The sequence below is a fragment of the Choristoneura fumiferana genome, chromosome 7 (genome assembly GCF_025370935.1).
Source record: "Choristoneura fumiferana chromosome 7, NRCan_CFum_1, whole genome shotgun sequence".
Taxonomy (NCBI): Eukaryota; Metazoa; Arthropoda; class Insecta; order Lepidoptera; family Tortricidae; genus Choristoneura; species Choristoneura fumiferana.
Genome location: NC_133478.1, coordinates 3,692,927 through 3,714,873, shown reverse-complemented (window position 1 = coordinate 3,714,873; position 21,947 = coordinate 3,692,927). Strand labels below are relative to the sequence as shown.

At 37.1% G+C, this 21,947-nt stretch overlaps 1 protein-coding gene across 1 annotated transcript in view; it reads right to left on the bottom strand.

The window, feature by feature from the left end:
• The window catches only part of LOC141429549 (uncharacterized), a 36,447-nt gene extending 17,565 nt beyond the window's left edge, over positions 1-18,882 (bottom strand). The window contains exon 1 of the mRNA XM_074089899.1: positions 18,786-18,882. Within this exon, the coding sequence (XP_073946000.1) occupies positions 18,786-18,814 (29 nt within the window). The 5' untranslated portion in view covers positions 18,815-18,882. The remainder of the gene's footprint in view (positions 1-18,785) is intronic.
• Between the last annotated feature and the right edge of the window lie 3,065 nt (positions 18,883-21,947).

Sequence of the window (21,947 nt, the reverse complement as noted above, 5' to 3'; positions counted from 1 at the left end):
CGGACTAGCGTTTTTTCCGACGGTTTCCCGGCGGAGCAGAAATGCGGCGTGCACGCGGCGCACACGCTGCGATATCATCGCGATTATTTACCACCATGCAGCGTGCCGCCGCGGTGACGCCGCGTAAACGCCAGCATTAGTGACCGTACGTGGCTTGATCGTTCGAAATAATGAACACCTATTTTATATCTTCTCAATTAACCAAATAGCGACAAAGAGTATAGCGAGTTAAAGTTCTGCGTGACGGGTTGGAAACCGTATCCCCGTTTATTGGAAAAGCCGGCGCTACACAATCTTAAAGCTAGAAACACACTGACCGGACCGGACCGGACCCGGAGCGGAGGCGGAGCGGTGCGGCTCAGCGCGGAGGCGGTGCCGGTTGTAATATTCGAGCTAACTTGAAAAAAAACCGGCCAAGAGCGTATTCGCACACGTCCAAAATAGGGTTCCGTAGCTATTACGAAAAAATCAAGTAATATTTTTTTTTATTCGACTGGATGGAAAACGAGCAAGTGGGTTTCCTGATGGTAAGAGATCACCACCGCCCATATTCACCTGCAACACCTGGTATTGCAGATGCGTTGCCAACCTAGAGGCCTAAGATGGGATACCTCAAGTGCCAGTAATTTCACCGGCTTTTTCTAAGGATTTCGTATTTTATACGAAATCTTCCAAGTTTAGGTATATTTTATACCTTAGGCTGCTATTTACTCTTAAACTACTAATAATTCTCAAGCAAACTTAGCCGTTATAGTTTTCCTTATAATTTTGATATACTTGCTACCATCCTGAATTTTTTCAAATGTTTCCATCCACCGACTTAGATTTTAGAGGGGGGGACGCTCGATTTTCACGAAAATTTGCACTTTAAAGTTGAATATTTCGCAAACATATCACTGAATCGAAAAATCGTCGTAGCAAACCCCTAATGGTTTTAAAAGACCTATCGAACGATATCCCACACTATAGGGTTGGATAAAAAAAATACCCCCACTTTACGTCTATGGGAGGTACCAAAAAATTTTTTTTTTTAAATTTTTTATTGTACCATTTTGTCGTTTTGTTTTGTGTTGTTTTGGTTTACATATATATCCGTGCAAAATTACCTACAGCTTTCTAGCATTTATAGTCCTTGAGCAAAGCCGCACGGACGGACGGACAGACAGACATAGCGAAACTATACGGGTTCCGTTTTTGCCATTTTGGCTCCGGAACCCTAAAAAGGGCACGCAGAATACGTCACGCTTATAGCTCGAATATTACAACCGGTACCGCCCCCGCGCCGCGCCGCACCGCAACGCCCCCGCTCTCTGTGTGTTTCAAGCTTCAACTATACCGTAAACTGCTTCAACTTTGCCCTCTGGCCCCAACATTGCCCGACTTGATTTAGAGTCGATAACTTAGCACTCTTATAGGTTTTAAACTTTTATCTACACGGGAATTATTATTACGGGGGGATAAAAGTTTTAAAACCTAAAGGGTGCTAAGTTATCGACTCTAAATCGAATCAGGCAATGTTGGGGCCAGAGGGCAAAGTTGTAGCAGTTTACGGTACTCTGTTTCTACGTTAGCAGAAATAACTTACATTGAAGAAGTAGATATATATTTTGTCCGATGTACTTTTTTATCATTTGCTCTTAGTGCAAATTTTCAAAGTACGGGCTGTTAGTGGTCACCCAAGACAATAAAACTTGTTGTATCATGTTTTAGAATGACATTGAGAGATACATGCGAAAGGTTGTCCATAGTACCTACGTCTTTTCAAGTACCGTAGAAACAGAGTATATCTATCCATCTATTTATTGGCCTACTATTTACCTGCTTAATGGCCTGTTTCACCAATTATCGACGAACTTTAAGTGTCAGATAAAGGAAATGCCGTCTTTGTTCATTCGGACGAAACAAACAGAGACGGCATCACTGATATCCGTCACTTAAAGTTAGTCGACAAGTGGTGTAACAGGCCCTTAAAATGCTAGCTACTGCGCATTTTCAAGGCAGCCACAACAACAATTATCTGTTATGAAGATTATTTCATTTGCTTTTGTCTTTCTTGTAATGACTGGAATTAGAGATTTATTTACTTATCGTGCTTACTTTGGCGTTGGAATTCCGAGAACCAGGGCAATATCGGGGTGTTAATAGTTTTATTTGCTAAAGGGTGGGGCTGGGGCTAATAAATAGGAAAGCTTATTTACTTTGAGTAAGTCTGTATGTATAAGAACAGTTAGAAGAATTTATTGGATCAGGCGTTACTTTGCGGAGGTCCATAATCAATGAACTAAAATAATTACTTTGCTCACCCGCGACCTTATGATAGCTACCTTTATGCAAGAAATGTGTTTTCATGCAGTTCCTTCACCTCCACAGTGTAAGAAAGAACACACTCAAATCACACATACTCATCTATCACCACCACAACACTACACTGACGCGTTTCGAACTCAACCAGGGCTCATCTTCAGAGCAACACAGGTGTTTACCATGTGACGTGATGTTAAACTAGCAGATGCCAGATGTCAGATATTAGGTTAGGTTAGGTTAGGCATGCAATTTTCGGGACAAAAACTATCCTATGTCCTTCCCCGGGATTCAGACTCCGTAAGTATACCGAATTTCATATAAATCGGTTCAGTGGTTTAGACGTGATGAGTTAATAAACAACTAAGCAAACAGACTTACAAACTTTCGCATTTATAATATTAGTCTTATTAGTGGGATTATGTTGACTGTATCTTGGCGTTATTAAGTCGAGTCGTGTGACACGTAACCAGTAATCAGTAATCATGTGGTCGCAGAGATCGTTATCGTAATCCAGTAATCATGGGGGATAATTTGAGCTTATCCTGCGTCAACTTGAGCAACTTGCTTTCGTTGTGCTGCTGGGAAAACTCAGACAATGGGGTGAAAGGAGTGAATTACGATTGGAATGACGTGTGACCTAAATTCGGTTGGTATTGTTGAATTTACCTAACGCTGGCCATCTTTATAATCCATTAGCTGTTTTATTATGTGTAAAGCAAATATTACACCCTTTTTTAGGTTTCCTCAACAGAGGTTTTTCCGAACCGGTGGTAGTCTTTTGACCCAATTCCAGTGGTCCGATAAACTTGATATTTGGTGCACTTACGACGTAGTTTGGATGACAATGCAAATACAGTCAATACCTAATAAGATTTTGCTAAAAAAATCGAGTTTTGATACAAGCTTTTTTTGTAGACTCTACTTTTTGTCGACTTTGCTTGCATTGTCACCCAAACGAAGTACATCTACATACCAAATTTCAAGTCGATGCCATTAACTGTTGAAGAGTTCCGTCCTGCGGAGACGATCCTGGCCGGACTACCAGGATATCACTACCGGATTATTGTATTATCACGCAACCAGTTTACCAGTTCTGTGGTTATGTCGTATGTCATAACATAACAGACATAGAGACATTGCATTAACTAATTGCATCTTCACAGGCAATCCAGGCCGGCGTGGTAACCGTTACACTTAGGTCTAGCTTGCGTAAGCGCAGGTTAGCGGTAGCCTCTGCGTAATGCTAAACTCACAAATAACTACATTAGTTATTCCTACTAATTTCATAAATGCGAAAGTTAGGATTATGTGTGTGTGTATTGGCAAGATTGCTTAAAAACGAAAACGACTACCGGATGGGCTGGATAGGATAACTGCAATGGTTAGATCATTTCCCCTAGATCGTCTTTTCCTAGTAGCTAAATTTCCAGTCGCACATTTTCCTATTCTTGATTTACACCAGTCACCAGACGTATTTATTCCTAACATGATTTTTCCATTCGCAGATTTTCCTAAATGCTTTTTTTCCCTAATATGCTTTTTTACTGAAGCTTATTTTCACAATCGCGTTTTTTTCCTAATTTTAATCGACACAGAAACATAGGTAGGGTTAGGTTATGTTAAGTTTGCATCGGCCCGAAGGGTCAAAAGTACACAAAAATAGGAGCTCCGCGTGAGCGGAGCTCCGTCCCCACTGTTTCTGTGTCGATTAAAATTGAAAAAAAAACGCGATTGTGGAAATAAGCTTCAGTAAAAAAGCATATAGGGAAAAAAGCATTTAGAAAAATAAAATCCGCGAATGGATAAATCATAATTATTAGAAATAAATACGTCTGGTGAAAATCAAGATTAGGATAATAAGCGACTGGAAACTTAGCAACTAGGAAAAGACGATTTGGGGAAATTTAATGATCTAACCAGTCGATAGTGTTAAATAGGAGAGTAAGAAGGACGGTAATATGGTATTTCCAATTTTGGAGTAGCCCTTCGGAGACCAGAGAACATTTACATGCAGGCTTGTTGAATCAAATGACCTTAAACTTCTGCTGGAATATTCCGGAAGAATTTAAAGATACTTTTTATAATTACCCTACAAAAAGGGTAAAGAGCAGGATAAGCTTTAAAATATGTGGCTATACTTGAGTACGTTTTATAAGATCAATGATGTCTATTAAAGATATCGGTAAAAAGAAAACTGCGTCTTCGAAAAACAAACAAATACCAGAGCATACAGGTTCAATTTAAACTGAGTGTTATATAATGATGATTGATATTTTTTGTCTTAGGATTTGTAATATGATCAAGTTGTTTTCTTATAATGCAATATCTATAATAAGCAGAATCAAAAATAAGCAATTACTTGTAAATTTTTTATATGTATCTTTTTCCTGTACCTAGTAAAGAGTCATTGTGTTGTAAAGTCATCTACATACAAAGTTTGTAACCTATTCGCAGCATTAAAATATTCATAATACGTTCATAAATAATACTTATAGTATTATAAGGTTATTATACTTATTATGTAAAAACTAAACAAGTGGAAATCTGAAAACTGACTAATTAGGCATTTGTCCCACTACTGGCAATAAATGAGCTACAAAATATGAGAGAAAGAGAGACATTTATTTACACATATTCGATACACAGAAAAAACATGTTAGGAAGAAATAATAATAATAAAAAACATCGAATAATGTAAATTGGGGCCCACTCAGCATAATGTTGCGGCAAGTCACAACGCTGTTTTTCAGTGGGACCCATATGTAGATACAACTAAGCGAGTAGAGAGAAGCTATTGTGTAGTTTCTGGGCTAAAATCGAGTGAACGTGTGCGATGGTTGATTATTTGTTTACTCGCACTGTAGAGTAATATGACTGCTGCTTGTTCTCTCGCCGTTAGTTCTGACTACTTCTGACTGTCAAGCGAGCATCGGTGATCGAGTTTATTTTTTTATTAGCTTTTGTTGCTGCGATAAGCTAATAGAACAAGTTTTCGCCGGCGATAAACTATTACTTTACTTACTTATACTCTTTTACTGATCTTATCATAATTACATAATATTTCGTTAAATTATTATTTACATAATTTAAGGTGCTTACGATTAATTAAATAATTTCCAGTAAAGTAACTAGCAGTCATTGGCTGACAGTTAAAGAAGTCATCAAAAGTAACAATGTACCTATCTCTTTTACTGACATAAGATATATAATATCTACTATTGTTTTTTCAGCGCATTCAAAACGGTCGATAGCTTAGCGCCTCCTTGACGGCAGAGGGAAGGTTCCTTAGGGATAGACCTGTACCCTTAGTGTAAGTTTTCGGTTACAAAATACGTCTCGATCGCGTTCGCGTTACATCTTAATTTGTATGGAAACACGAACAGCGCCACTAGCGGAACGTTTGCGATGTTCGTGTCCATGCAAATTGAGACTTTAACGAAAACGCGATCGAGACGTATTTTGTAACCGAAAACTTACACTAAGGGTACTGATGACGGAAATAACTTTGTCACATTAACGTTACGTGACCCAAGCTGGGGGCAATATCGGCGAGAATAGACGAGATTGCCACAGAAATAGCACGCGGGTGTTCTATTATCTCAAAATAACATCTTACAGAGGAGTGTAATGTAATGATAATTATTTCGCAATAACATACCATTAAGTACATAACATGTAATTCTTTCCTCATTCTCAGTATTTGCATATTTAGTTATCTCCTAAGCTGCGAATTATTTCTTAATTTAGAATAAAAAAATTACTTATCTAATAACATTTTTTTTTATTCCAATGTTAAGAACTGATGCGTGATATTACAAATAGGTATATACCTACTATTTTAGGATTTCATTCTTGTTTTTTTTTTGTAGGATAGGTACCTACCTAAGTAGGTACCATCAGCCAAATATGTGGTCTACCACCCTAAAGTTGATAATCGTTTGCATGCCATAAAACAATAATGCCAATAGACGTGTCTGTCAACTTGAGAGTTCGACTTTAGCGACATAATCATTTGATAGGAACTTGTTTAAAAATTGATAGACCACTTATTTGGCTGATGGTACATGCTTACTAATTATATCAAATACCTGATTATGTCCAAAAATAACGAGATAGTTATCATCCAATAAAAACGAGATCACTTAATATTTTACGTTTGATTCAATATAGGTAGATTAAACAAGGAAATATATAATGTATGTTTTTTACATTTTAGTGCCTTTTTGTTTCAAAATCGATAGTCGTAATGTATTTAATAGTAGTCGGTTTCCTTTTACATATATTTTAACCATACAACTGAATTTTTACTTTTTAAATCTGTTTATAATCACAGGAAGTCGCATAGTTTCGGCGGAGTGTGTAGTGTACTCCCTTGCACCAAGAAACTGACCTCTATACTGACTAGGGCATAAAATCAGGGTCACGGAGAAAGTGGACGCCGTATTGAATTCTGATCGCTACGCTCTTTGTTTACGATTAAAATCATAATAGGCGTGAAAATAATGCAAATTTATCGCACGCCCAAATCAACAGTGTATCAATTCAAAATAATCAGTGGCATAGCTAGGTATTGTAGGAACTAGGCTGTATACCGCTGGCAGGTGTTAAAACTGACCACCTGGCAGGTTAGATTGACTTTGTTATGTATAAGGATAGGATTTTTATATTGTATGTCTCTAGAATTTGACTTTAAAAACGATTGACAGCGGTATACATGCCGGAGGACAGATTGCTCCCGACAGCCTGAGCGGCTGGAACCATCTATGTAAACATATTTATAAGTGCTACCAAGTTCCACAATAAATCTAAATAATTGAAGAACAACGTTGTTTATTTAATGAGTCTAAAGTCACGCGCGTAGATCCCCATTACCTAAGCTCTTACCAAGTTACAGTCCCCACAGTATCCAAAGGCAAGGGCAAAAAATAAACTAGGGCCCCAACTAAACTATTTAAAATCGTTTGTTCCGTATTTGTCGTGTTCCGAATTCGACGTACTCCAGATTTGTCATTTTATTTATTATAGTTTGTAAGTCAGAGTCCGAGGGGCCCCCTGAGCTTGGGGGCCCCGGGGCACTGCCCCATCTAGCCCTCCGGTAGCTACGCCACTGAAAATAATAACGTTTATTTGGTACTTCAAACTACACACTCAAGATTAGATACAGATACAAAACATCAGTCCAGACTTAAAATCATAATTTTAATTGAGACTTCATTAAATATCTGGAAGGTCTAAAAAGATCCTGTCCCAATAGTTGGCACCTTTAATCTTATGTCATAAGCAATAGAGATGGCAGCAGGGTCGTCTATTCGGCATTTAGCGTGTCGAGCACTAAGACATTTACCTTTTGAGTTGATGATCTAGGAGTGCGTTATGTTTAGCCGTGGGAGCCTAGTGGCCTGTGGCTTCACAAGCAGAGGATCGTAGGTTCAAATCAAGGCTCACATCACACCTTTGACTTTTTTGAAATTTATGTGTGAAATCCGTTTTGTTACGAAAATTATTAAGAAAAATTCGTAACAAAACGGACACATCCACATAATATTTTGAGGACACATTTGGAGACCCTGTTTTTCCTCCTCGGAATCATGGACTGAGTCTACCTCCCAAATTTTGTTGAAAATCAGAGAGATCAACTCAGGGTACAACGGTAGATATAAATGCCCAAATACCGAATAAAAACACTGCATGTGACTCAACACGAATTTAGTCGGTTCTCTTAAAGTAGTGTTTTGGAATTATGGGTGGTATCATCTGATGTTGAAGCCGCGGGTTCACCCTGTATGCCGGTCCCTTCCAACTGAAGCAACTAGTGAACCTGTTACCACCAATTTTTACTAGTGGTAACAGCGGGGATTTTTTCCTCCATCTGTTACCACTAAAGCAATTGGTGGTAACTATTGGGATTTTTTTCCCAGTAGTTCCTATCTGTTACCACCAATTACTTTAGTGGTAACAGATAGGAAAAATATTCGCGATAAGTTAAAATAACTCCATAAATATTTAATAGAATAGAACCTTTTTTAATATGTTGACAATAAACTGCTGAAAATTAAAATGAAGGTGGTGGTAACTAATTGGATTTTTCTCCCATCAACCCACTAAAGAATGTGGTGGTAACTACTGGGGAAAAAATCCCAGTTGTTACCTACCACCAATTAGTTTAGTGGTAACAGATGGGAATTTTTATTCCCATTAGTTACCAGTGGTAACAGGTGGGAATTACCCGAGTGGGAGATAGTCCAACAATGCACTTCTTACAGCTGGTATGATGATGATGATGATCAACTGCTCCATTGTGATTGTCATCGTGAGGCCTACTGATTTTAACCTACATAACTCTTTGGCGCCGTGGAACCAGAAAAAGATAACACTAATTTACGTAACTGTACTTGTTCTATTATCTCAAAGAATCCTAATAGCCAATGGAGGACATTCCCACCAGTTTGTTTTATAGGTCTGTTAACATTACCCAACAAAGGGAAAATGAATATTTATTTTTTATCGCACCATTATGAATTGCTCTGTTATTATAACAATTAAACTGGGAGGTAGAAAACGTATTATTGTCTATTTATTTATCCTGGTAATATTATAAATGCGAAAGTATAGTGCATTCTTTCACGCTGCAATGGCTACTCAGATTCGAGTAAAGTTTGGTCCGCACGTAGCTGGACCTTAGGAATAACAAACCCTTCCAACATCACGCCGAATTTCGCATTACTTTAAAAAATGCACATTTACTAATCGAGACCTTCCTATTTACGCTGAATTTAGGGGACATAATAGCGTGTGTGTATTTATTTAGTTTCAAATGGGTCCAATTTACGAAGTTAAAAGTAGAGTTCATTAAATCAATTTTACCCGAGACGTATATATCATCCGAGCCGCAGGCGAGGGTTGCGTTTATTGCACTTGTTGTAGAATCTACTATAGAATCAAAGGTCAATTCTACGACCGCGCTCTAATTCTATGGACTACACCTAAATCGCTCATTATCTATTTAAGGTATAAACTGGCTTTAATAGATTCGCGAACGCAAACTACTTGCCTTACAATAGCGTTGCCTCAATTATTCCAGTCATCGTAGTCACGTTGGAAGTCCGTTGTAACTTGACCTTGGTCATCAACAGTAATCGCTTGCGTCATGTATCCAAATATACTGGAAATGCAGCGAACTGCAGCCATGTCCAGTTTATTAAAAGCTCTATAAGGCAACAAATTGTACGCAATACCGGCCAATTTATGTTGGATGTTGATGAGCTAATGTATTGTGTTTATGCTTGATTACGTAAATTCAGAATATCAGAGGGTTTGTTGCCAAAGTAGGAAGAAATTATTGGAAAATAGCCGTTAGCGTTGCTTATTCTTGCACGTGCTAATTATGTTGCATTCTTGTGGTATTGCAGTGCGAATTATTTAGGTATACATACGCGTCTGCCAATGAGGGCTATCGCGTATGAATTCGCCACTAGAGGCGCTAGTGTAGCGTGAGGTCTCCGAAATGTCAAATCTCATAGTTTTTGGGTGAGCAACGCGGGTTTATTTATAATTAGAATAATTTTGTGAATATTTTGCAATATCTGAAATTAATTATGGCAAATATGCGTTCCGGGGCAATAATGTCTGTGTTTTGAGACAGTTTTGTCTTTCGGAAACCTTTGTCCTCCCTTTTTTCCGAACAAAACGGGGACTATGCAACACTGTGGCATGCTCGATATTTTTATGGTACGGTTTTAAGGTGTATTAAATATGATTTTAATCTAAACTTGGTAAAAACAGACTTTGAAAGCCATACTTAAAAACCTCACGCGACAGTGCGCCATCTAGTGCGACAAAAAACGATAGCCCTCATTAGATACGTATTTTTCTTTGGTTAATCAAATAAAGAATGACAAATATGAAGCGTTTCAAAGTTCGCGAGTGGGGCTTGTGTCGTGCCGTTACGCTGTGTTAAGAAAAACTGGCCAAGAGCGTGTCACACGTGTGTAGGCATTACGAAAAAATCAAGTAATATTTTTCCAAGGATTTCGTATTGTGAACGGAATATTCCAAGTTTTGGTAGGTTTATAGTATACCTACCTTAGGCTGCTATTTACTACTAATAATTCTCAAGCAATATTGGCCGTTGTAATTTTCCTTGTAAATTTGATATACCATCCTGAATTTTTCAAATGTTTCCAACCAACAGTTTAGATTTTAGAGGGGGGAGGGGGGACGCTTGATTTCAATGAAAATTTGCACTTTAAAGTTGAATATTTTGCAAACAGATCACTTAATTGAAAAATCGTCTGGTAAATCCCGCAATGGTTTTAAAAGACTTATCCAATGATACCCCACACTATAGGGCTAGTCCAGAAAAAACGTTCACCCCACTACGTCTGTGGGAATGGGAGGTACCCTAGTTTTTTTTTTATTTTACCACTTTGTCGGCGTTACTGATATGTATAGGTATTCATGGCAAATTAGGTACAGCTTCCTAGTACTATAACGGTCTCTGAGCTTAGCCGCGGACAGACATGGCGAAACTATAATAAGGGTTCCTAGTTGATTACGGAACCCTAAAAATACGTGTCCAATATTTTCTAATAATGTAACTGACTAATTAGATTTTTTTAGTAAGTAAACTAGCGGTCTATAAATTTTTATACAACTTTGTGTCACATGAATAATATGTGGCTAAAGTCGAACTTTCAACTGGATAGAGGCGTGTTATCGATGTTTTATGACATGGAAATGATAGTCAACTTTAAGGTGGTGGACCCCATAATTAGCTGATGATAAACAGTATTGAAACCAAGTAAGTATAAAGTATTAGAATCGACCTTTAAAAGTTTAGATGTAGACTCAATAAATAATAATAATAATAAGCGTTTATTGCAGACCAGGGTCCATAGATTGTTAGTAACATGTAATCTTATTTAAAAGGGTTAGTAACACAAATAATCGTTTATTCACAGAACATCCCCAATGCAAGTTTTTTTTTCAAACGGCCAAAATACATTTAATTTGTAAGCAATTGGTATCTTATATTCATTATAATATGTGTTTTGTTATTAATTATTAATGTTAGCAAAATTATTACCAATTATTTGTTATATTTTGATTACAAACTTGTTATTAGTAGGAAAACGATTTCTGAACGGATATTATTGGCGGGTAGTTTTAGATGCCGCCACTTGTACTGGATAGCTATTGGTCCATTGGTCCACGTTTGAGTGAGACATTTCAAAATAGTCCTTTCGGAAATGGTTTTGTCAGGCAGTCGGTTATGATCTTCCAAGCGGAACACTAGTAGGTACTAGTGGAGTTAAAATGTGGTAAGTTGAAGGTTGGCTATTTTAAGAATTAGAGAAGGTTGGTTGGTTGAAGAACTGTGTTTTCATTGGACATCACATCACCCATTGCTGGCTGGCGGTGCGAGGTTTAATAGATGTAATGCGATATTCTAGAAATTGGTAACTTTACAATATATTGTTATAAAACAAACCTAACCGAATCTAAACCAATCTGTAGACTACATACGATCTGAAAGTTGGCCTAATTAATTATATCAAATTAGCCATAAATTTATTAATATCAAATGTTCGTTATTCCTTTTAAAATTTATGAATTTAAACACATTCCTCTCATAAACGCACTTCGCAAACAAACCCAATCCGATTATTAAGCAAACATGTCATGTCTAATCGTAAACATACAATTGTACAGACGCTATTAATTACATCTCAACTGTAACTATACATTCTTTACAAAGATGAGTAGGTTGTTCATTTCCGGGAAACAGCTAGGTTGTGTGCAAAACCATGCCAACACCGTATGGTGTTATGATATTATGACTGCCGCAAAACGAGGTGTCTTGTCATCACATTTAACGATGCCATGCAGATGTTGCTAATTTTAGATTTCTATACCTACTACACTGACGAGAAAACTACCTATACCTACCTACCTATACTGCCCTCGCCTCATAAGGTGGTATCTAAAAAAAATACTTTTGAGTTATTTATACCAGTGTAGCTTAAGACATTCTGCATCATTATGATATAAGTAAATAACTCAAACGTGTTTTTTTTAAGATCCCACCTTTTGCCTTAGGAGGGCAGTAAAGAAGAGCAGACAATGCACATAAAAAACCACTGAAGATATCACGAGAGATCTACTTATTATGATATTTATGTTTCTTGAAGATCATACTGTGTACTTAATTTTGTTAGTATTGCTAGCAAAAAAAGCTGCACATGGTGTTATAGGCATGAAAATTGGAAAGATTGATCTTCAGACCATACGAATCAATTTGACCCGTAGCACGAAAAAAAAAAACAAAAAAGGAGGGGGTTATGACGCATTTTTTTTGTACGGAAATATTTTTTTTTGTTCTGATACCTATCGTGTGTAGTATCTAATGAAAGGGCTTACTAAACCTATTCTAAAAATATAGTTATCACATCATTATATTTCAGCCACTTTTTTTAAATTAAAATAAAAATTATTTTCAAAACACCAAGTTTGGGCTCCTCCAGATATGATACGGTTGGATCATTATTTGTAAAATATACCTAAAATAATATGTAATAGCCTCATATCCATAATCCAACCCCAAGAAAGCAATTTAGAAAATATTTACATCTAGTATTTTTTTTTACATTTAGTGTTAAGTACGAAAGTTCCAAAAAATACTTAACTCTTTATCAAAGTCAAAAATCCATTGAGGGCTGTCATTTTGGTCAACCCGATTGGCTGAATAAACTAAGTATTAGAATTTAGATTAAAGGAACTTCCGTGCTAAAAAGTTTCAAGAATGACATCAGATTCAATTTGTTTAGCCCTCACTGCAATTACTATGAAGTCTAACGTATATCAATTAAAACACGTGATACATGCACGTGCCGTATCTTTCTTTAGTGTGTGACATTTTCGTAGATATTCCAGTGTCACAATATTCTCACAGCTTATTGTTGAGTGACACGAACCATTTTGGCATTGTGTGGATGGTCATTGTAACTCATGCAACTACCAACTTATTAAATGCGGTGGACAAAATCGGAACTAACAATATTTTCGTACCCTATTATCTTAAGTGTTTTACGACATCAGCGCTGTAGTGAACTGAAGCAATAACTTTGTCTTCCATTGTTTATTTACATTTGGTATGGAATTACGTATTTTTGGCCAAATTTGCATTTTCTTTGTAATTATTCTTTTGTTGCTGCGAAATATCGCAATTGTCGTTATAGTTTGAAAGTAACTAACCAGTATTTGCATTTGATTATGTTCGACCGAAATTTCTATTTCTATGAGTCTTCATGGAGCCTCTTTTAACCAACTTTAAAAAAGGATGATGTATTTAACTCAGTTGTATTTTATATTTAATTACTGAAGAAATTAATAATTTATGATTGTAAACAGATTTGGTCTTTTGTTAATAAGATCAAACGGGGAGTAACAGGTACCCTAATAGACACACTTAATGGAAGTTCTTCAATGTCGTATTTTTGTTTAATTTAGTTTCGTGATTTATTATCTGTTTTTTTTTGTAAATAGAAGGTCTCTTCAATTTAGAAAAAAAATGTCTTGAACCGATAAGAAAAAAAAACCTATGTAAGAAATCAATCTTGAAAATAACGTTACTGTAGAAGTTAAATAAGAAATGCTTCTCATAAGTATCGTTGACTATAACCTTGTCATTTACATTTACGTAGGAAGTATACAATAGTTCATTACAAACACCACATACACAATTGTACATAAGTTAACACGCTTATTTACCTTTGAAGTAGGTAAAGATTAAGAAGTCATCAGCTCCTATGGCCATTTTAACAATAAATAGAAACAACGTAATCTAACGGATTCAAGGATCTTCCTTTTTTTTCTACAGCGCAGTATTTTTGTTTTCGGTTAATTTACTCTTACATTGACAGTATGCCTCACAATGCACATCATTCAAGACTATTTTTTGAACCTAATATTATGTAACGACGAGGTTTGAATCATGAACTTTTATCAAAAAGGGAGAGAACATTCAACAGGTCAAATGAAGTTAATCTCTCCAAGACACCAGTGGCCCAATTGTTAGTGTTTAATGATAAAAGCGTTTTTAATTTACACATATTTAGCAAAAGAAGCTTAAAAAGTGAGTTATTTAGGATAGTTTTTAGTGTAAAAAAGGCGTGGTGGCCTAGTGGTTTGACCTATTGCCTCTCAAGCAGAGGGTCGTGGGTTCAAACCCCGGCTCGCACCTCTGAGTTTTTCGAAATTCATGTGCGGAATTACATTTGAAATTTACCACGAGCTTTGCGGTGAAGGAAAACATCATGAGGAAACCTGCACTAACCTGCGAAGCAATTTAATGGTGCGTGTGAAGTTCCCAATCCGCACTGGGCCCGCGTGAGAACTATGGCCCAAGCCCTCTTGTTCTGAGAGGAGGCCGGTGCCCAGCAGTGGGACGTATATTATAGGCTGGGATGGTAGGATAGTTTTTATCCCGGAAAATTGCATAGTTCAAAAACGTGGACGTGGATGAAGTCGCGGGCAACAGCTTGTAAAGAATATTTGTATTATATCGGTAGGATGAAATCAAATTATACATGGACTTGGGCAGTCTACAATGAATTGCATAGTCAATCAGAACATTACACCACAGCCGATAAGGGTTATCTACTGTTACCAAACAGCAATTATCGCTGATCTTGACTGCAATAAGACAATTAGATGATCTGGTGATAATTGAACCGTGGTTGTACTGATTTTTATAATGTAGACTAGCTTTTGCCCGCGGCTTCGAACGCGTGGAATACGGTTATCGCGTGTTGTTCCCTCGGGAGCTGTGCATTTTTCCGGGATGAAAAGTAGCCTATGTCACTCTCTGACCCATAAACTATCCCTATGCCAAAAATCACGTCGGTCCGTAGCTCCATTTCGACGTGAAAGACGGACAAACATACAAACACACTTTCGCATTTATAATAATAGTATGGATTGTTAGTTTGTCAGTTTTAACTGCATAACTATAGTAAGATTGTTATTAAATTCAAAACAGGTAGAGTCCTATTAAATTCAAAACAGGTAGAGTCCTATTAAATTCAAAACAGGTGGAGTCCTATTTACTAATTACCGAAAGCAAAACACTGGATTGTTAATGCATATGCATATGGTATATATATTTACCTAACTGCCCAGGTATGGACATTTGTTCGTATTATCTATGACTATTTTTATGGTCCACTTTGTAGCCTGGTCAGCTAGCTGGTTTTCAACATAGATATCACTAGACTCTTCAAAACTGTCGGAGTGCTAAATAATATTTCCAACAATATGGGTATCAATGGTATCTTTGCGGTGAAGGAAAACATCGTGAGGAAACCTGCACAAACCTGCGAAGTAATTCAATGGTGCGTGTGAAGTTCCCAATCCGCACTGGGCCCGCGTGGGAACTATGGCCCAAGCCCTCTTGTTCTGAGAGGTCTGTGCCCAGCTGTGGGACGTATATAGGCTGGGATGATGATGATGATGATGGGTATCAATAAATGAAAGCTAATAATTTTAAGTTACCATTTTACCAAAAAATAAACGAAAATCCCGACTTCTTTTATTTTTCATTAATAAAAAAGTGTTTTTGAATCTGTCAAGTAAGTGACTTAAAGTTTAACAGTCGGGATCCGTTTTCCTTTAAGTTTTTATATAATTTACGCGACATTTTTTACCCTATTATCCATACTAATAATAAACGCGAAAGTGAGTGTGTTTGTATGTTTGTCCGTCTTTCACGTCGAAGCGCAGCGACGAATCGAAGTGATTTTCGGCATAGAGATAGTTTATGGGCCAGAGAGTGACATAGGCTAATTTTTATCCCGGAAAATGCACAGTTGAAAAAACTAGTTATCTTATAATCGTCCAATAGTTTTGGGAATACGAGAATTCAAAGTTTTGAAGCTAACGGGTGAAGTCCTGAAAAATCGACTAACTGGAATTAAATGCAATTCAACATTTATCATTGCATCTGTTCTCCTTAGAGTTAAAAATAAAAGTCACGTTAAAATAGAGAGCAATACGCTAGAAATATTTAAAGAGTACAGGTCGTATAACAACTTGAATATGGTAACATTCTCTATTATACGAGTTAAAACAAATGCAAATTAGATAAATGTACTTTAAAAAAACATGTTTAAAACGATACCAGAGTGGAAAGTTTTCTTAGTATATTTAGCAAATAATGTCGATATTCATAAAAATGAAAATATATAAACAGTTGCCAAATTTGAAAAGAAACATGCGTGACATCCTTTGTTAAAACAAAAAGAGAAAGGCGTATGATCTAATTCAGTGCTTAAAACTTTTTTTTTGCAATTTAAAAATTAAAATGAGTGTTTTCAAATAGTAACCTAACCAATAACATTGGCTTAGCGATTAATAGTAGATTGTAAAACAAGTGCAAAAAGTCATCATTTACCGAGACATTTGTATCTATCTACTCGTGATCGAGATGCAGGCCGGGGAGTATATAAGTTGAGGGTAAAATGGCTTTTATGAACGAGTTTTATATCCTGGCACTGCTACTCTACTCTCTACTGCTCTCGCGCTGCTAGACAGACTTGACACCCCACACTTCAGTCTACTCGTGACCACGGCAACTGTAACGTTGCCGAAACGTCGAGGTAAATATTACTTGTGTAATAATAGCGTGATAAGTCCCGTTTGTGGTATTTTGACTATGAGTGAGATCACAAAAGTTTTAAAACTTATTTTATATCCTGCTTTTCACTTCAAACGTGGGAAAATGATACAGCAATATTGCAAATAAATGTTAATATCCAAGCTTTTACGTTGCATGAATTTCTATAAAGAAGTATTCTTCTTCTCCTCTTCTTCAGCCCATAGCCACCCAATGCTTAGTGTAGGCATCCTGCATTGCTCGCCACTCATCGCGTTCCAGTGCTCTCCTCATCCAGCACCTTCCCGCCACTTTGACCAGGTCGTCGGTCCACCTCATCTCCTGTCTACCAACGTTTCTCCGCCCGGTTCTGGGTCTCCACTCCATCACGTCCTTCCCCCATCTTCCATCACTCCTGCGGCATATGTGTCCACCTCACTTCTACTTCCTTTGGGTGATTACCTTGGCTAAATCGGTGAGCTTTGTTCGTCTCCGAATCTCCGTATTTCGGAATCTGTCACGGAGAGATATGCCCAACATCGCCCGCTCCATCGCCCTTTGCGTGACTTGCAGCTTGTGTATGACCTTCTGCGTGAGCGTCCAAGTTTCGGCTCCATATACCAGCACCGGGAGGACACACTGTTCGAAGCATCTGCGCTTGAGGTTAAGAGGTATATCCCCTCTGAGCACGTCGGACAATTTACCGAATGCCGCCCAACCTAAGCGAATTCGACGCTGAATTTCCAGGTCCTGTCCGCTCTTTTCTAGGCTCATGGTTTGACCGAGATAGACATACTCCTCCACCCTCTCCAGTACCTGTCCATGAACTGTAATGTGTGTGGCATTGGTGTTCTTGCACATAATCTTAAGTAAGTATTACTATTCCCTAATTTCATTCATTAAGGAATATAGAACAAAATATATTAAAGAAATAAAGACAAAATACAATATTTTTTTATTGATTTCTAGAGTCAGAATTAAATTATGAATTATTTTATGCACTAGAGCATTAAACTCATTTTGTGCAGCCTACATCCAGCATACCTAAATATTATAAACTTTTTGGATATGAGTATGATATGAGTAGTGAAAAAAGTGTTTTTACGCCCCTTTTTAATATATCATAATACGATGTGATGATACTTGTTATTAAAAAGAGTAACCCAATCAAATCAGGTTAAGTTTTATTTATTTATCGTGCAATGTTGAATAACTATAAACGCAAGTAAATACGCATTGTTTTGCAGAGATGATATTTCTAAGAACAGGTTTAGTCTAAAGATCACAAAAGTCAAGTTGTAACCTTTAGATATTTAGTTAGATATTTAGATATTTAGAGAATGGTGCATTTATGTACAGAAATGAGACATAGACAAATTTATAAACTACTCAAACATAAAAAAAGTTTTTTTTATTTCATGAATGCAGAGAGGAAAATACTTACGCAAACACCACGAGATAAATGGCTTATGATAATTATGTTAAGAAAATCGTTTCTTTAATGTAAAGAGCCAAGAACGGTCTCTATTAAAATTAGAAATCTGGTTTGTTTAAGTAGAACAAGAACCTCTTCGTCTTCGTAGACGAATAAAAATGCGCTATAGTAAAACTTTCAAAACGCACAAACTTTAAAAACCGTGTTTCTGCAATTCGCACCGAAGAAAGTAAGGAAAATCAGGTTCCTATTTAGTCCGACACAAACAGAAATTACACTAAGAATTAATCTAAATTCTGCTCTTAATGCCCTTGACACGGTGTATTAATTACAAAATTACGATACCCAATATGTCTTAAAAACTGGTAAAAAACTTTCGCCTCGCGCATCACTTACTTCCAACTGGTTTCGACTGTGGCCGACATATTGAGATGCGCACGAGTGGAGCGCGCCGCGATTCTTTCTATACTGCCGCAGCACTGCTTGGGTTGTCGTCTCGTGGATTGTCTAGAGCTGTTGCAACCACAGCGAGAAAGTCGGGGAAATGTCGGCGTTCTAATGGAACAGCGCACAAGGTGTACGGATTAGGTATAACGGATGACCATAGCGTTTAGTCACAGAATAACTAATAGTACTACCGTTAAGAATAAAATTTTCAGTGGCGATCGTATAGTATCCTAGTGATTAGATGGGAGTTCTCTAATCACTAGGATACAGTAGCTTCAGTTTCCATTGGGGGCAGGCGTTATGTCTGTAGAAGACGAATGGTTTTTGAGTCATGCATGTTTGATAATACTAGTCCAAATGGTTTATATTAAAAATTTAAGTACTTGTTGTAACTAACAATTTTTAGTCTTTTAGTTTTTCAAATGTTTTTATTTCTTATTTTTTTCTTTCATTAAGGTAAGTTGTTTATTTTGTATATTTATTTTGTGCATCGTTCCGTGAGTCACAGACGGTTCTGGCGGAAAATCAGCGCTGCTGGCGTTTAACGCCTCAGCATAATGCTGAGTCAGCGACACACAAAGTTGTGTATTATGTACTATTTCTGTATTTATTTTCTTTTATTTATGTTTTATTTTTGTTATTTGTGTGTAAATGTGTAAGTAAATGTATTTGTGTATCTTCTGTATTAGTCAATAATTGTCTTCTTTCTTTCTTTATTCTTTCTATAATTCCATTTGCCAAATCACCACCACCACTACAAAGTCGCTAGGCAATATTACAAGTACCATATTCTGTAGCTACGTCTCCCTGCTATCAGCTTGTCACACCTAATCTACACAAGTCACACTGCCAACAGCTTAAGACCGATCACTGTAAACAGCGCGCAAATACGTTTGTTTGCCAACATGACGCTGTTAACGCCGTTGTGCGTTGCGTTTGCTGTCGCCCTTGCAAAATTAGGGGAAAGTGCTTTAAAAAAAACGTTTTTTGGGAGGAACAAATTTGATCGTGCCTTGTGGAATTTTTTTGACCAACTTCAAAAAAAGATGAGCTCAAGTCGGTTGTTTATTTTGTTTCTTCAGAACTCGGCTTAATAATACTTTAGAGTTGAAAATATTTTAATTTTACTTCAATTCAGTTATATTAATAAGTATTAAGATTGTATGTTACACGGGCCGTACTGAAATTACGAATATTAACTCATTAAATCCTTTCTTTGACTTTGGGCATCTAATAGACCCTCATTCGTAATTGCTTATGTACACTTCATTAGTAGGTCTAAATTCGTTTGTTTTACACTATTACTCATATTTATTGTTTAAACGGCACTTTATCACACTCATTAATTTTAATGATAAAATAACAGATTAAAAACACAACGAAGAACAATGACTAATAAAATAATGGTAAACAAAAAACGAACTTACTAATAATACAAAAAGTAAAAGTTTAATAATCAAAATCAAAAGTTTTATGAAGACGACTATAAAAATAAATAATGCTGTAATTAAGTACATACCTAGGTCAAGAAATTTACCTTACGATTAAATATCTGTTTTACGCCTAAAAACATACTATCCTTAGTAATATTATAAATGAGAAAGCAGTTCGTTTCTTTGTTCCATTTTCACCCCTTAACTACTGAACCGGTTGCCATGAAATTTTGCTTAGACATGTACATCATAAGAAGTTCAGAACGAACAACAGGATAATACCTACTTTTTATGTAGGAAAAAAGAGCAGTTTTCGAGGGATGAGCAAAGGTTTGTTTCGAAAAAAAAACAAGTAGCGTAAATGTGTTCAATTATATTACTTATAGTACTTCCACGCCACGGTAACTCTGCGTAGGAGCTATCGATTATGAACTCTACATTCTGATTCACTTGTGAGTATGTTCCAGTGAACACTAATTACGCGAGAAATACAGCTCCTCTCAATTTGAAGTGCGACTTCGAGGGAAGTATAGTAACAGGACCATCAGATTTCGAACTACCCGCTTTTAGAACAAAATCGAAATCGACAGAAAAACGGCCAGCATTTAACTAAATAATATTCAACCTCACTAAGACACTTAATTGTTGAGTGTATTTTGTATTTGTAACTTTTAGGCTGAGTTTTCACCAAAGATTCTCGAGGATGAGTTGTAAGGAATGTGTTTGTCATGACACGAAGCAATAGAAATGCTTCATTTACCTATCCTCGCACAGCACAGCTCTAGTGGAAACAGCTCAGCGGAGCGAGGATAAATAAATAAAGCGGCATTCCTCGCAACGTACCCTCGCACATCTCTGGTGGAAAGACTGGATTATAGACTGGGCACAATAATAAAGGAATAAAAAAAACTTCTTAAAATGGAACTGATTCTACTTTCGATTCTAAACAAACTACTTTCATATTATTATCAGTTATACAAATAAATATGCAGCCTTTTTGAACATGAAACTACCGTGAGACTCACCCATATTAAATATAATGACCCGGATAACTCACGTCTTAAATCGAGTTTAGCTCGTCATTTTTCGGGCTAATCCGTAGCCCTTCGTCTTCGGAGCAACGCGACTCAGCGGCTGCTGCAACACGCGCACTGCGCGCCGCCGCTCTGCTCGCGCGACTACCCGACGAAACTGACACCGGCACACAACTACCCGCGCTTTCATCATCATTACAACTGTCAAATGTAGGGTAGCACACAACACTAACAACATCGCTCTGTAAAGGTACGTTCACACACACCGATGACGCAGCACGAGTATTTAACACCGTTACATGTCGAGCTAAACTCGATTTAAGACGTGAGTTATCCGGGTCATTATATTTAAATATGCAGCCATTGGGGAGGGCTATATTTTTGCGCCGTTTGGTGTTAAGACCCCAGGGCCGTGGGGGCCAGGCGCACGCGATATCGCGAAAGAGATATCCGTGCGCCCTGATTAATGTTTCAGGTGACCAGAGGGTTGGCAGTTATTTCGGGCAAAGGATTAGCCTTGCGATACAACGCGGGAATGCTGCCAGCCTTCTGGGGACAATGAACAGCGACGGTGACCTAGGAGGGATTGTTTATTTATAGGTTAGGCTAGCTTATATATTTTTTATACATATTTTTAAATGTTA